The sequence below is a fragment of the Melanerpes formicivorus genome, unplaced genomic scaffold (assembly GCF_026170545.1).
Source record: "Melanerpes formicivorus ecotype bairdi unplaced genomic scaffold, bMelFor1.0.p_v2 SCAF_836, whole genome shotgun sequence".
In the NCBI taxonomy this organism is placed as follows: Eukaryota; Metazoa; Chordata; class Aves; order Piciformes; family Picidae; genus Melanerpes; species Melanerpes formicivorus.
Genome location: NW_027143188.1, coordinates 38,521 through 52,795, shown reverse-complemented (window position 1 = coordinate 52,795; position 14,275 = coordinate 38,521). Strand labels below are relative to the sequence as shown.

The window sequence follows — 14,275 nt, the reverse complement described above, 5'->3', positions numbered from 1 at the left end:
GCTAGCCTAGGCCCCCCCCCCACCCCCCACCCCCGCCGAACATTCACTGCAGCCGAGAGCTTGCCGCTCGACGCCTACCCCACCCGCCCCGCCCGGCCCCCCGCTGCCATCCGGCGCTGCCCCGGCCGCTGCGCCCCGCCTCTCCTCGCTCCCCCCACCCGGCAACCGGCCGCCGGCCACGCCAAGTCCCAGGGCAGGGAACAGGTGCTGCCGGCACCCCGTGCTGCCTGCCGGCTTCCCTCCGCTGCATCCCCCCGCCGCCGGCTAATGAATAAAATGAAATGAAATGAAATGAAATAGAATGAAATTAAATTAAATGAGATTAAATGAAATTAAATTAAGTTTTGTGGTGGAAAACGAAACAAAATGAAATGAAACGAAATAAAATGAAATTGTGAGGTGGAAAATGAAATGAAATGAAATTAAATCAAATGAAATTAAATTAAATGGAATGAAATGAAATGAAATGAAATTCTGTGGTGGAAAATGAAATGAAATGAAATGAAATGAAATGAAATGAAATGAAATGAAATGAAATCATATGAAATGAAATTAAATTGTGTGGTGGAAAACTAAACAAAACTAAACTAATTGAAACGCATCAAAACCAAATGAATCCAAACGAAATGAAACGTAACGAAACGAAATGAAACGAAATGGAATGAAATGTAATGAAATGAAATGAAATGAAATGAAATGAAATGAAATGAAATGAAATTGTGAGGTAGAAAATGAAATGAAATGACTTGAAATGAAATGCAATGCAATGAAATTGTGTGGTGAAAATCGAAACAAAATGAAACTAAACGAAACAAAACAAAACAAATTGAAATGAAATGAAATGAAATTAAATGAAATGAAATGAAATGAAATGAAATTAAATTAAATTAAATTAAATTAAATTAAATTAAATGATATGAAATGAAATTAAATGAAATGAAACTCTGTGGTGGAAAACAAAACGAAACTTAATGAAACTAAACGAAACAAACCGAAAAGAAAGGAAACTAAACGAAACATTGTGGCATTGAGTGCACCCTCAGCAAGTTTGCTGATGACACCAAGCTGTGTGGTGCAGCAGACACGCTGGAGGGAAGGGAGGCCATCCAGAGGGACCTTGACAGGCTGGAGAGGTGGGCACAGGCCAACCTCATGAAGTTCAATAAGAGCAAGTGCAGGGTCCTGCAGCTGGGTCGAGGCAATCCCAGGCACAAATACAGGCTGGGCAGGGACTGGCTGGAGGATAGCCCTGAGGAGAGAGACTTGGGGGTGCTGGGGGACAAAAAGCTCAACATGAGCTCTCAGTGTGCACTTGCAGCCCGCAAAGCCAATCAGATCCTGGGCTGCAGCAGGAGAAGTGTGGCTAGCAGGTCGAGGGAGGTGATCCTCCCCCTCTACTCAGCCCTGGTGAGACCCCACCTGGAGTACTGTGTCCAGTTCTGGAGCCCCTATTCCAAGAGGGATGTGGAGGTGCTGGAAGGTGTCCAGAGAAGGGCCACAAGGATGATCAGAGGGCTGGAGCACCTCTCCTATGAGGACAGACTGAAGGAGTTGGGGCTGTACAGTCTGCAGAAGAGAAGGCTCCGAGGTGACCTAATTGTCGCCTTCCAGTATCTGAAGGGGGCCTACAGGAAGGCTGGGGAAGGACGTCTCAGGATATCAGGTAGTGATAGGACTAGGGGGAATGGAATGAAGCTGGAGGTGAGGAGATTCAGGCTGGATGTGAGGAGGAGGTTCTTCACCATGAGAGTGGTGAAACCCTGGAATGTGTTGTCCAGGGAGGTGGTTGAGGCCCCGTCCCTGGGGGTGTTTAAGAGCAGGCTGGATGAGGCTCTGTCCAGCCTGATCTAGTGGGGGTGTCCCTGCCCATGGCAGGGGGGTTGGAACTAGATGATCCTTGTGGTCCCTTCCAACCCTGAATGAAACTATGAAACTATGAAACTATAAATGAAAAGAAATGATGAAACATAATAATATGAAATAAAATAAAATGAGATAAAATGAGATGAAATGAGATGAGATGAGATGAGATGAGATGAGATGAGATGAAATGAAATGAAATGGAATGAAATGGAATGGAATGAAATGAAATGAGATGAATTGAACTGAAATTGTGTGATGGAAAATGAAATGAAATGAAAAGAAATGAAATGAAATCAAATGAAATGAAATGAAATGAAATGAAATGAAATGAAATGAAATGAAATGAAATGAAATGAAATGAGATGAAGTGAACTGAAATTGTGTGGTGGAAAATGAAATGAAATGAAAAGAAATGAAATGGAATGAAATGAAATGAAATGAAATGAAATGAAATGAAATGAAATGAAATTGCGAGGTGGAAAACAAAACGAAAAGAAACAAAACAAAATGAAGCTAAATGAAGCTAAATGAAACTAAATGAAACAAAACAAAACAAAACAAAACGAAATGAAATGAAATGAAATGAAATGAAATTAAATTAAATTAAATTAAATTAAATTGTGAGGTGGAAAATGAAAAGAAAAGAAACAAAACAAAATAAAGATAAATGAAACTGAATGAAACAAAACCAAACAAAACAAAACGAAACGAAAGGAAATGAAATGAAATGAAATGAAATGAAATGAAATGAAATGAAATGAGATGAAGTGAACTGAAATTGTGTGATGGAAAATGAAAAGGAATGAAATGAAATGAAATGAAATGAAATGGAATGGAATGAAAGGAAATGAAATGAAATGAAATGAGATTAAATGAAATTAAATGTTTTGTGGTGGAAAACAAAACTAAATGAAACTAAATGAAACAAAACTAGACGAAACAAAATGAAATACAATGAAATGAAATGGAATGAGATGAAATGAAATGAAATGAAATGAAATGAAATGAAATGAAATGAAATGAAATGAAATGAAATTGTGAGGTGGAAAATGAAACGAAAAGAAACAAAACAAAATGAAGATAAATGAAACTAAATGAAACCAAACGAAACGAAACGAAACGAAACGAAACGAAACGAAACGAAATGAAATGAAATGAAATGAAATGAAATGAAATGAAATGAAATGAAATGGAATGAAATGGAATGGAATGAAATGAAATGAGATGAAGTGAACTGAAATTGTGTGATGGAAAATGAAATGAAATGAAAAGAAATGAAATGAAATGAAAAGAAATGAAATGAAATGAAATGAAATGAAATGAAATGAAATGAAATGAAATGAAATGAGATGAAGAGAACTGAAATTGTGTGGTGGAAAATGAAATGAAATGAAAAGAAATGAAATGGAATGAAATGAAATGAAATGAAATGAAATGAAATGGAATGAAATGGAATGGAATGAAATGAAATGAGATGAAGTGAACTGAAATTGTGTGGTGGAAAATGAAATGAAATGAAATGAAATGAAATGAAATGAAATTAAATGAAATGAAATGAAATGAAATTGCGAGGTGGAAAACAAAACGAAAAGAAACAAAACAAAATGAAGCTAAATGAAGCTAAATGAAACTAAATGAAACAAAACAAAACAAAACAAAACGAAATTAAATTAAATTAATTAAATTAAATTAAATTAAATTAAAATAAATTAAATTGTGAGGTGGAAAATGAAAAGAAAAGAAACAAAACAAAATAAAGATAAATGAAACTGAATGAAACAAAACCAAACAAAACAAAACGAAACGAAATGAAATGAAATGAAATGAAATGAAATGAAATGAAATGAAATGAAATGAAATGAGATGAAGTGAACTGAAATTGTGTGGTGGAAAATGAAATGAAATGAAATGAAATGAAATGAAATGAAATGAAATGAAATGAAATGGAATGGAATGGAATGGAATGGAATGAAATGAAATGAAATGAAATGAAATGAAATGAAATGAAATGAAATGAAATGAGATGAAGTGAACTGAAATTGTGTGATGGAAAATGAAAAGGAATGAAATGAAATGAAATGAAATGGAATGGAATGAAATGAAATGAAATGAAATGAGATTAAATGAAATTAAATGTTTTGTGGTGGAAAACAAAACTAAATGAAACTAAATGAAACAAAACTAAACGAAACAAAATGAAATACAATGAAATGAAATGGAATGAGATGAAATGAAATGAAATGAAATGAAATGAAATGAAATGAAATGAAATGAAATGAAATGAAATGAAATTGTGAGGTGGAAAATGAAACGAAAAGAAACAAAACAAAATGAAGATAAATGAAACTAAATGAAACCAAACCAAACGAAACGAAACGAAACGAAACGAAACGAAACGAAACGAAACGAAACGAAATGAAACGAAATGAAATGAAATGAGATGAAATGAAATGAAATGGAATGGAATGAAATGGAATGAAATGAAATGAAATGAAATGAAATGAAATGAAATAATGAAATGAAATGAAATGAAATGAAATGAAATGAAATGAAATGAAATGGAATGAGATGAAGTGATCTGAAATTGTGTGGTGGAAAATGAAATGAAATGGAATGGAATGGAATGAAATGAAATGAAATGAAATGAAATGAAATGAAATGAAATGAAATGAAATGAAATGAAATGAAATGAAATGGAATGAGATGAAGTGAACTGAAATTGTGTGGTGGAAAATGAAATGAAATGGAATGGAATGAAATGAAATGAAATGAAATGAAATGAAATGAAATGAAATGAAATGAAATGAAATGAAATGAAATGAAATGGAATGAAATGAAATGAAATGGAATGGAATGAAATGAAATGAAATGAAATGGAATGAAATGAAACGAAATGGAATGAAATGAAATGAAATGAATTGAAATGAAATGAAATGAAATGAAATGAAATGAAATGAAATGAAATGAAATGAAATGAAATGAAATGAAATGAAGTGAACTGAAATTGTGTGGTGGAAAATGAAATGAAATGAAATTAAAGGTTAGGAAGGAGGTTGACTTGCTGGAACGCGTCCAGAGAAGGGCAACGAAGTTAGTGAGGGGCTTGGAACACAGCCCTGTGAGGAGAGGCTGAGGGAGCTGGGGTTGCTTAGCCTGGAGAGGAGGAGGCTCAGGGGTGACCTTCTTGCTCTCTCCAAGTGCCTGAAGGGGGGTTGTAAAGAGGCAGAGGTTGGTCTCTTCTCCCAGGCAGCCAGCAGCAGAAGAAGAGGACACAGTCTCAGGCTGCGCCAGGGGAAGTTGAGGCTGGAGGTCAGGAGGAAGTTTTCCACGGAGAAAGTGATTGCCCATTGGAATGGACTGCCCCGGGGCGGGGCGGGAGGGGCCGGACGGCGGCGGCAGCAAGCGCCGGCGGGGGGAGCAGGCTAGGGAGAGAGGGCGAGCGGCACGCGGTAGGGCTGGGGGGTTTTTGGGGTGGGGGCGTTGGGGGGATTAGCGGGCGGGCGGGCAGCCGAGCCATGCGGCAAGCCGGGGCGCGGGCGAGGGCGGCTTTAGGGCCGGAGGAGCGGAGCGCAACCTCCCCACTGCAGGCTCCAACGTGGAGAGCAGCAAGTTTTTGGAGCCGGGGGACGACAGACGGGAGGGGCAGCGGCGAGAGATAACGGCGGCACGCGGCACCCCTAAGAGCGCCGCCTCCGTCGCAGGGGCTAAGAGCAGGCGGGCAGGCCAGGAGGGAAGCGGCAGCCCGCGTCGCGATCCGGAGCGGCGGAGCGCGACCTCCCCCCTGCAGGGACCAATGTGGGAAGGGGAAGCCGCAGCGGCGGCTTTGGCGGGGGGGGGCCCAGCTGCTAGCGGCTTCGGGGGGCAGGGAGCGGCAGCGGGGGGGGGAGGGGGGTGCAGCGGCAAGAGATAACGGCGGGCGGGGGGGGGCTCCTCGCAAACCGGTAACGGGGGCCGGGGGTGTGGGGGGCCGGGGGTGGCAGCAGCCGCAAGAGGCAAGGGCAAGGACTTGCCGTGGCCGGCGGCTGGTTGCCGGGTGGGGGGAGCGAGGAGAGGCGGGGCGCAGCGGCCGGGGCAGCGCCGGATGGCAGCGGGGGCTCGGGCGGGGCGGGTGGGGTAGGCGTCCAGCGGCAAGCTCTCGGCTGCAGTGAATGTTCGGCGGGGTGGGGGGGGGTGGGGGGCCTAGGCTAGCACTGACAGGCCTTGACAGGCTGGAGAGTTGGGTACAAGCCAACCTCATGAAGTTCAAGAAGAGCAAGGGCAGGGTCCTGCAGCTGGGTCGAGGCAATCCCAGGCACAAATGCAGGCTGGGCAGGGACTGGCTGGAAAGCAGCCCTGAGGAGAGAGCCTTGGGGGTGTGGGGGACAAAAAGTCACCAGGAGCTCTCAATGTGCTCTTGCAGCCCGCAAAGCCAATCAGCTCCTGGGCTGCAGCAGGAGAAGTGTGGCCAGCAGGTGGAGGGAGGTGATCCTCCCCCTCTCCTCAGCCCTGGGGAGACCCCGCCTGGATTACTGTGTCCAGTTCTGGAGCCCATATTCCAAGAGGGATGTGGAGGTGCTGGAACGTGTCCAGAGAAGGGCCACAAGGATGAGCAGAGGGCTGGAGCACCTCTCCTATGAGGGCAGACTGAAGGAGTTGGGGCTGTTCAGTCTGGAGAAGAGAAGGCTCCCAGGTGACCTCATTGTGGCCTTCCAGGATCTGAAGGGGCCTACAGGAAGGCTGGGGAAGGACTTCTCAGGATCTCAGGTAGTGATAGGACTAGGGGGAATGGAATGAAGCTGGAGGTGGGGAGATTCAGGCTGGATGTGAGGAGGAGGTTTTTCACCATGAGAGTGGTGAAACCCTGGAATGGGTTGTCCAGGGAGGTGGTTGAGGCCCTGTCCCTGGGGGTGTTTAAGAGCAGGGTGGATGAGGCTCTGTCCAGCCTGATCTAGTGTGGGGTGTCCCTGCCCATGGCAGGGGGGTTGGAACTGGCTGATCCTTGTGGTCCCTTCCAACCCTGAATGAAACTATGAAACTATGAAACTATGTCTATTTTAATAGATGAATCTGTCTGTTTGCCGTCTATTGAAGGTCACCTGGTGGTGTTGGGGCGCGCCTCCGGGAAACTCGCTCTGCGCCCAGCGCTGTGTTGCCTTTCTTTGCTAATGAACTGGTCATCAATTTTCAGCAGTGAGTTTGCTTCTCCCAATTCGGTGCCCCCCGACGTGATTGCCCTGCCTGTGACGGCTGCACGGACTTTATCGGAAGGGGGGGGGGCAGCCCCGCCGATTTCGGCGGCCCGGAAGAAGGATCCCGGAAGCCTCTCGGAAGGTGGTGAGACTCAGCCAAAAGTTGTAAGGTAAAGGCAAGGAAGGAGCTGCCAACTGTGGCGACTGCCTGTAGTTGTAGTGCACAAAGAGCCGGGCAAGAAAAGGGCTGTAAGGATTGTGCGGTTGGGCGGGGATTGAGGTCAGTGAGAGCGTGTGCGTGAGACGTGAGCTGGCCAGTCCGGTCTCACGAAGGGATTGTGGAGTCCTTCTCCCTGCGTTTCCAAGCTCTGGCGAGGGACTCGGCCAGGGAAGGGACGAAGCGGTTGGGGACGGAAAGCGTGGCCCTCGGGAAACGGGGCAGGGGTCGGGTAAAGAGAGCAGCCCCGGGAAAAAGGGGGAGCGAAAGGGTCCCCAGGGCTATACGCCCGGACAGCCCTCTGGGGTTCCAATTAGCGGAGTGGGAAGAGAATCCGAATCCGCGGGATAAAGATCAGGGACCAGCGATAGATTATTGGAGGGAGAAATGGGCTAGAGAGAAGAGCAGAGCAGACAATTTGTTGTGGCCCCCATAGGGGTCCTCGGAAGGATGGATCTGTCAGGCTCTCAACCTTCTGTTAAGAATGAGGAGCCTTTTCATCAGGAGGAGAGGGAATATGCCGCTGGCTGGCAAGGCAGCGTCTGGTCAGCAGCGGCAGTAACGGATTTGAAGGTGGAGGAAGAGGAAGAGGAAGAGGAAGAGGAAGAGGAAGAGGAAGAGGAAGAGGAAGAGGAAGAGGAAGAGGAAGAGGAAGAGGAAGAGGAAGAGGAAGAGGAAGAGGAAGAGGAAGAGGCAGAACCTGAAAAGTGGGAACCACTGCATCACTTACCCCCACCTTATAACCCTGCAGACCCTGCAGTCCCCATCCTCCCTCCAGACCCCCTCATCCCTACAGCCCCCCTCCTCCTTGCAGACCCCCTCCTCCCTACAGACCCCCCTCCTCCCTCCAGACCCCCTCCTCCCTACAGCCCGCCTTCTCCCTCCAGACCCCCTCCTCCCTACAGGCCCCGTCCTCCCTGCAGCACCTTTCCACCCTACAGCCCCCCTCCTCCTTGCAGACCCCCTCCTCCCTACAGACCCCCTCCTCCCTCCAGACCCCCTCCTCCCTACAGGCCCCGTCCTCCCTGCAGCACCTTTCCTCCCTACAGCCCCCCTCCTCCTTGCAGACCCCCTCCTCCCTGCAGACCCCATCCTCCCTACAGCCCCCGTCCTACCTGCAGCACTTTTCCTCCCTACAGCCCCCCTCCTCCATGCAGCCCCCCCTCCTCCCTCCAATCCCCCATTCTCTCTACAGCCCCCCTTCTCCCTGCAGCCCCCCTCCTCCCTGCAGCCCCCCCCACCCCCTACAGCCCCCCCTCCTCCCTACAGCCCCCCTCCTCCCTGCAGCCCCCCTACCCCCTACAGCCCCCCTCCTCCCTACAACCCCTTTCGTCCCTACAGCCCCCCTCCTCCCTACAGACCCCCTCCTCCCTGCAGCCCCCCTCCTCCCTACAGCCCCCCTCCTCCCTACAACCCCTTTCGTCCCTACAGCCCCCCCTCCTCCCTACAACCCCTTTCGTCCCTACAGCCCCCCTCCTCCCTACAGCCCCCCTCCTCCCTGCAGCCCCCCCTCCTCCCTGCAGCCCCCCTCCTCCCTACAGCCCCTTTCCTCCCTACAGCCCCCCTCCTCCCTACAGCCCCCTTTCCTCCCTACAGCCCCCCTTCTCCCTGCAGCCCCCCTCCTCCCTACAGCCCCCCCTCCTCCCTGCAGACCCCCTCCTCCCTGCAGCCCCCCTCCTCCCTACAGCCCCCCATTCTCCCTACAGCCCCCCTCCTCCCTACAGCCCCCCGTCCTCCCTCCAGCCCCCCGTCCTTCAGAACACAACCTTTCATGAGAGACGCTTGAAGAAAACAACCCTTAATAAAAGTAGGTTTCGTGCCGACTGCCTCTCTTCATTCTGCTTCCTCAATGCGATTGGCTACTGCTGCCACAGCCAGAGAATCAGTCACTCTATTGATTGAGTCGTGAAGCCAAGGAGTCCATGGCCAAACAACTCCAAACAGTTGCAGACTTTGCAATGAATCTGTAGGTTCTGCTTCTCCTAGTTGCTAATGCCAGTCCTCTCTTTTCTTCCCCGTGGCCTCGGGCTCTCGGGACGGTATGGATGCGCCGACTCATTCGCCGGCGGCGGGGGGATGCAGCGGAGGGAAGCCGGCAGGCAGCACGGGGGTGCCGGCAGCACCTGTTCCCTGCCCTGGGACTTGCCGTGGCCGGCGGCCGGTTGCCGGGGTGGGGGGAGCGAGGAGAGGCGGGGCGCAGCGGCCGGGGCAGCGCCGGATGGCAGTGGGGGGGCCGGGCGGGGCGGGTGGGGTAGGCGTCGAGCGTCAAGCTCTCGGCTGCAGTGAATGTTCGGCGGGGCGGGGCGGGAGGGACGGAAGGAGGGGTAGCCGGGGGTCTCCGAGCGCGCTCCAGCAGAGCGAGGCTGGGCCTGGCAGCAGAGCGGCGGCGGCGGCGGCGGCGGCAGCGGCAGCAAGCGCCGGCGGGGGGGAGCAGGCTAGGGAGAGAGGGCGAGCGGCACGCGGTAGGGCTGGGGGGGTTTTTGGGGTGGGGGCGTTGGGGGGATTAGCGGGCGGGCGGGCAGCCGAGCCATGCGGCAAGCCGGGGCGCGGGCGAGGGCGGCTTTAGGGCCGGAGGAGCGGAGCGCGACCTCCCCCCCTGCAGGGGCCAATGTGGAGAGCAGCAAGTTTTTGGAGCCGGGGGCCGACGGACGGGAGGGGCAGCGGGGGGGGGGGGGGGGGGGTAGGGGCAAGAGGGCAACGGCGGGCGGGGGGGGACTCCTCGCAAACCGGTAACGGGGGCCGGGGGGTTTGGGGGGCCGGGGGTGGCAGCAGCGGCAAGAGGCAAGGGCGGGAGGGGGGATTCCGCGCAAACCGGTAACCGGGGCCGGGGTGTGAGAAACCGCTTCTGATCTTTGGCTTTCGCCAGGGGAATTACTGGGGGACTGTGGGGCTCGCTCGTGGCTCGCTCGTTGGCCTGGCTCGTTGGGCTGGAATGTTGGGCTGATGGTCTGTATCGTTTGGGGTATCGGGGAAAAAAAGGTGAGACGCCAACCCGTCTGAAGAGTGGCCAGGTCAAGAGCGCAGGTTTTGTCTCAGTCTTGATGGAGAGGGGTGGGAGTGTGTGGGGGACAATGAGCGAAAGGGTACCCAGGGCTATACGCCCGGACAGCCCTCTGGGGTTCCAATTAGCGGAGTGGGAAGAGACTCCGAATCCGCGGGATAAAGCTCAGGGACCAGTGATAGATTATTGGAGGGAGAAATGGGCTAGAGAGAAGAGCAGAGCAGACAATTTGTTGTGGCCCCCATAGGGGTCCTCGGAAGGATGGATGTGTCAGGCTCTCAACCTTCTGTTAAGAATGAGGAGCCTTTTCATCAGGAGGAGAGGGAATATGCCGCTGGCTGGCAAGGCAGCGTCTGGTCAGCAGCGGCAGTAACGGATTTGAAGGTGGAGGAAGAGGAAGAGGAAGAGGAAGAGGAAGAGGAAGAGGAAGAGGAAGAGGAAGAGGAAGAGGAAGAGGAAGAGGAAGAGGAAGAGGAAGAGGAAGAGGAAGAGGAAGAGGAAGAGGAAGAGGAAGAGGAAGAGGAAGAGGAAGAGGAAGAGGAAGAGGCAGAACCTGAAAAGTGGGAACCACTGCATCACTTACCCCCACCTTATAACCCTGCAGTCCCTGCAGCCCCCCTCCTCCCTGCTGCCCCCCCTCCTCCCTGCTGCCCCCCTCCTCCCTACAGCCCCCCTCCTCCCTCCATCCCCCTTCCTCCCTCCAGACACCCTCCTCCCTCCAGACCCCCTCCTCCCTACAGCCCTCCTCCTCCCTACAGCCCCTTTCCTCCCTACAGCCCCACTTCTCCCTGCAGCCCCTTTCTTCCCTACAGCCCCCCTTCTCCCTGCAGCCCCCCTCCTCCCTACAGACCACCTCCTCCCTACAGACCCCCTCCTCCCTACAGCCCCCCTCCTCCCTGCAGCCCCCCCTACCCCCTACAGCCCCCCTACCCCCTACAGCCCCCCTCCTCCCTGCAGCCCCCCTCCTCGCTGCAGCCCCCCTCCTTCGGAGGTGGAAGAGATGGCCACCGCCAAAGAGGACGAGACCATCCCGGATCCATTCCCAGAGCTTTCTGAGATGCCGGCCAGTCCACCAAGGGTAACGTTTCTCTACAGTATTGTCATCAAAACCCAGACAATACTTCCTCACTTGGCTGTAACCCTGAAATGTCTTCTCGCTCTTAGGCTGTTAGGCCACGGACACCCAGCAGGGAGGAGAGGCCGAGAGTAGCAATCGTTAGCCCTGCACACCAACCCAAAAGGTTAGTTCTGTTAAGGTTCTGGTTGATTGAAACAAAAGCAAGGCTATTCCCTTTTGGATGATCAATCGATTCTTTTCTCAGGAGGAGAGCTGGCGCTGCCCATCGCACCAGGCTGCATCCGGATCTGGTAGTGGTTGGTCGAAGGCGGCTTACAGTGCTAGTTTATTCGCTGCTCGGTGTCTCCATCTGCGCTGTTCTCCTTATTTTTGTTGCTGCCCTTCTGTGTCATCTCAAGAATTGTTGTCAGTAAGTTGTTTCCACAGTTCCTGTTCAGCACAAGTTATGGTTCATTGTTGACACGTTCTCCTACTGGAAAGGACAGTAGAGCGAGCAGTTCTTTGTTGGACGGTCTGCTTCAAACGAAACAAAACAAAACTAAACGAAACGAAATGAAATGAAATGAAATGAAATGAAATGAAATGAAATGAAATGAAATGAAATTGTGTGGTGGAAATCGAAACAAAACGAGAAGCACCTTTCCTCCCTACAGCCCCCCTTCACCATGCAGCCCCCCTCCTCCCTCCAGTCCCCCATTCTCTCTACAGCCCCCCTCCTCCCTACAGCCCCCCTGCTCCCTACAGCCCCCCGTCCTCCCTACAGCCCCCCATTCTCCCTACAGCCCCCCTCCTCCCTACAGCCCCTTTCCTCCCTACAGCCCCCCTTCTCCCTGCAGCCCCCCTACCCCCTACAGCCCCCCTCCTCCCTACAGCCCCCCATTCTCCCTACAGCCCCCCATCCTCCCTACAGCCCCCCATTCTCTCTACAGCCCTCCTTCTCCCTGCAGCCCCTTTCCTCCCTACAGCCCCCCTTCTCCCTGCAGCCCCCCTACCCCCTACAGCCCCCCCTCCTCCCTACAGCCCCCCTACCCCCTACAGCCCACCTCCTCCCTACAGCCCCCCTCCTCCCTACAGCCCCCCTCCTCCCTACAGCCCCTTTCCTCCCTACAGCCCCCCTCCTCCCTACAGCCCCCCGTCCTCCCTCCAGCCCCCCGTCCTTCATAACCCAACCTTTCATGAGAGACGCTTGAAGAAAACAACACTTAATAAAAGTAGGTTTCGTGCCGACTGCCTCTCTCCATTTACGCCGCGGCGGTGGGGGGGGCTGAGGGGGGGCCGGGCGGGCGATACCAGGCGGCCCTCGTCCCGGGGACCACGTCTAACTTGCGGTTCCAGCCGCGGCCCGGACCGGCTCGAAGCCCGGCGGCCCCAGCACCTGCCGGAGCCGCTCGCCGCCTCGGGCTCCCGGCACCCTACAGATCACAGTATCACAGTCTCACAGTATCACTTAGGTTGGAAAGGACCTCGAGGATCATCGAGTCCAACCTATCAACACAGACCCCAGGACTAGACCATGGCACCAAGTGCCACGTCCAATCTCCCCTTGAACGCCTCCAGGGTCGATGACTCAACCACCTCCCTGGGCAACCCGTTCCAATGCCGAATGACTCGCTCGGTGAAGAACTTCCTCCTCACCTCCAGTCTGAACCTCCCCTGGCGCAGCTTGAGACTGTGTCCCCTTGTTCTGGTGCTGGTTGCCTGGGAGAAGAGGCCAACCCCCTCCTGGCTACAACCACCTTTCAGGGAGTTGTAGAGGGCAATGAGGTCACCCCTGAGCCTCCTCTTCTCCAGGCTAAACAATCCCAGCTCCCTCAGCCTCTCCTCATAGGGCTTGTGTTCAAGGCCTCTCCCCAGCCTTGTTGCCCTTCTCTGGACACGCTCAAGTGTTTCAATGTCCTTCTTAAACTGAGGAGCCCAGAACTGGACACAGGACTCAAGGTGCGGCCTAACCAGAGCAGAGTCCAGGGGCACTATGACCTCCCTGCTCCTGCTGGCCACACTATTCCTAATGCAGGCCAGGATGCTATTGGCCCTCCTGGCCACCTGGGCACACTGCTGGCTCATATTCAGGTGGCTGTCGATCAGCACCCCCAGGTCCCTCTCTGTTTGGGAGCTCTCCAGCCACTCCGACCCCAGCCTCTAGCTCTGCATGGGATTGCCGTAGCCAAAGTGCAGCACTCGGCACTTGGACTTGTTGAAAGCCATCCCATTGGACTCTGCCCATCTGTCCAGTCGGTCGAGGTCCCTCTGCAGAGCCTTTCTACCCTCTAACTGACTAACATCTGCCCCTAACTTGGTGTCATCTGCAAACTTGCTGATGACTGACTCTACCCCTTCATCCAGATCATCAACGAATATGTTGAAGAGGACAGGGCCCAGCACTGATCCCTGGGGGACACCACTGGTGACTGGCCTCCAGCTGGATGTGGCACCGTTCACGACCACTCTCTGGGCCCGGCCCTCCAGCCAGTTCCTAACCCAGCACAGAGTGTAATGGTCCAATCCATGGGCTGGCAGCTTAGTCAGCAGTTTGCTGTGGGGGACGGTGTCAAAGGCCTTGCTGAAGTCTAGGTAGACCACATCCACAGGCCTCCCCCCATCCACCAGGCAGTCACCTGATCATAGAAGGAGATCAGGTTGGTCAGGCAGGACCTGCCCTTCCTAAATCCATGTTGGCTGAGAAGAGGAGCTTCAAGAAGGACCAAGAAGAAAAGGAGGAGGAGAGATGGAGGAGGAAGAAACCCTCCAGGGGCAGCCCCCCAGGCTCTGGAGCTTCTCTCTCCCCGGGGGAGGGGAGGGAGGGATAGAGGAGTGTGGTGGGTTAACACCTTTTTCTGAAAACAAAAGAAGAAAGCAGGGGGGAGGGCTTGCGGGTACTTTACACTCCCTGAAGGGCGTCTCCCCCCTGGGAAAGCTGAGTCTGTTCCACTCCCCCCTCCCTGCCCAGC

The 14,275-nt window shown here is 52.2% G+C and overlaps 1 protein-coding gene and 1 long non-coding RNA gene across 10 annotated transcripts; both read left to right on the top strand.

Moving 5' to 3' along the window:
• Window positions 1–1,463: 1,463 nt before the first annotated feature.
• On the top strand, window positions 1,464–7,898 carry LOC137460867 (uncharacterized). 7 transcript variants are annotated; one of them, XR_010993106.1, is made up of 3 exons: window positions 1,464–1,588; window positions 7,034–7,201; window positions 7,685–7,898. It is a non-coding gene; the product is annotated as an uncharacterized lncRNA (long non-coding RNA). The 7 variants fall into 7 exon arrangements; XR_010993103.1 differs by having other exon boundaries at window positions 1,467–1,588; window positions 7,031–7,201; XR_010993108.1 differs by lacking the exon at window positions 1,464–1,588 and adding an exon at window positions 4,935–5,172.
• Window positions 7,899–10,330: 2,432 nt separating this feature from the next.
• LOC137460865 (neurofilament medium polypeptide-like) lies at window positions 10,331–12,188 on the top strand. Of its 3 annotated transcripts, none has more exons than XM_068170922.1 (4): window positions 10,331–10,809; window positions 11,225–11,327; window positions 11,414–11,490; window positions 11,572–12,188. In XM_068170922.1, the coding sequence occupies exons 1-4, from the start codon at window positions 10,511–10,513 to the stop codon at window positions 11,738–11,740; spliced, it is 648 nt and encodes a 215-aa protein (XP_068027023.1). In that variant the 5' UTR covers window positions 10,331–10,510; the 3' UTR covers window positions 11,741–12,188. The 3 variants fall into 3 exon arrangements, with proteins under 3 accessions (XP_068027023.1, XP_068027022.1, XP_068027021.1); XM_068170921.1 differs by having other exon boundaries at window positions 11,207–11,327; XM_068170920.1 differs by having other exon boundaries at window positions 11,189–11,327.
• The last annotated feature ends 2,087 nt before the right edge of the window (window positions 12,189–14,275 follow it).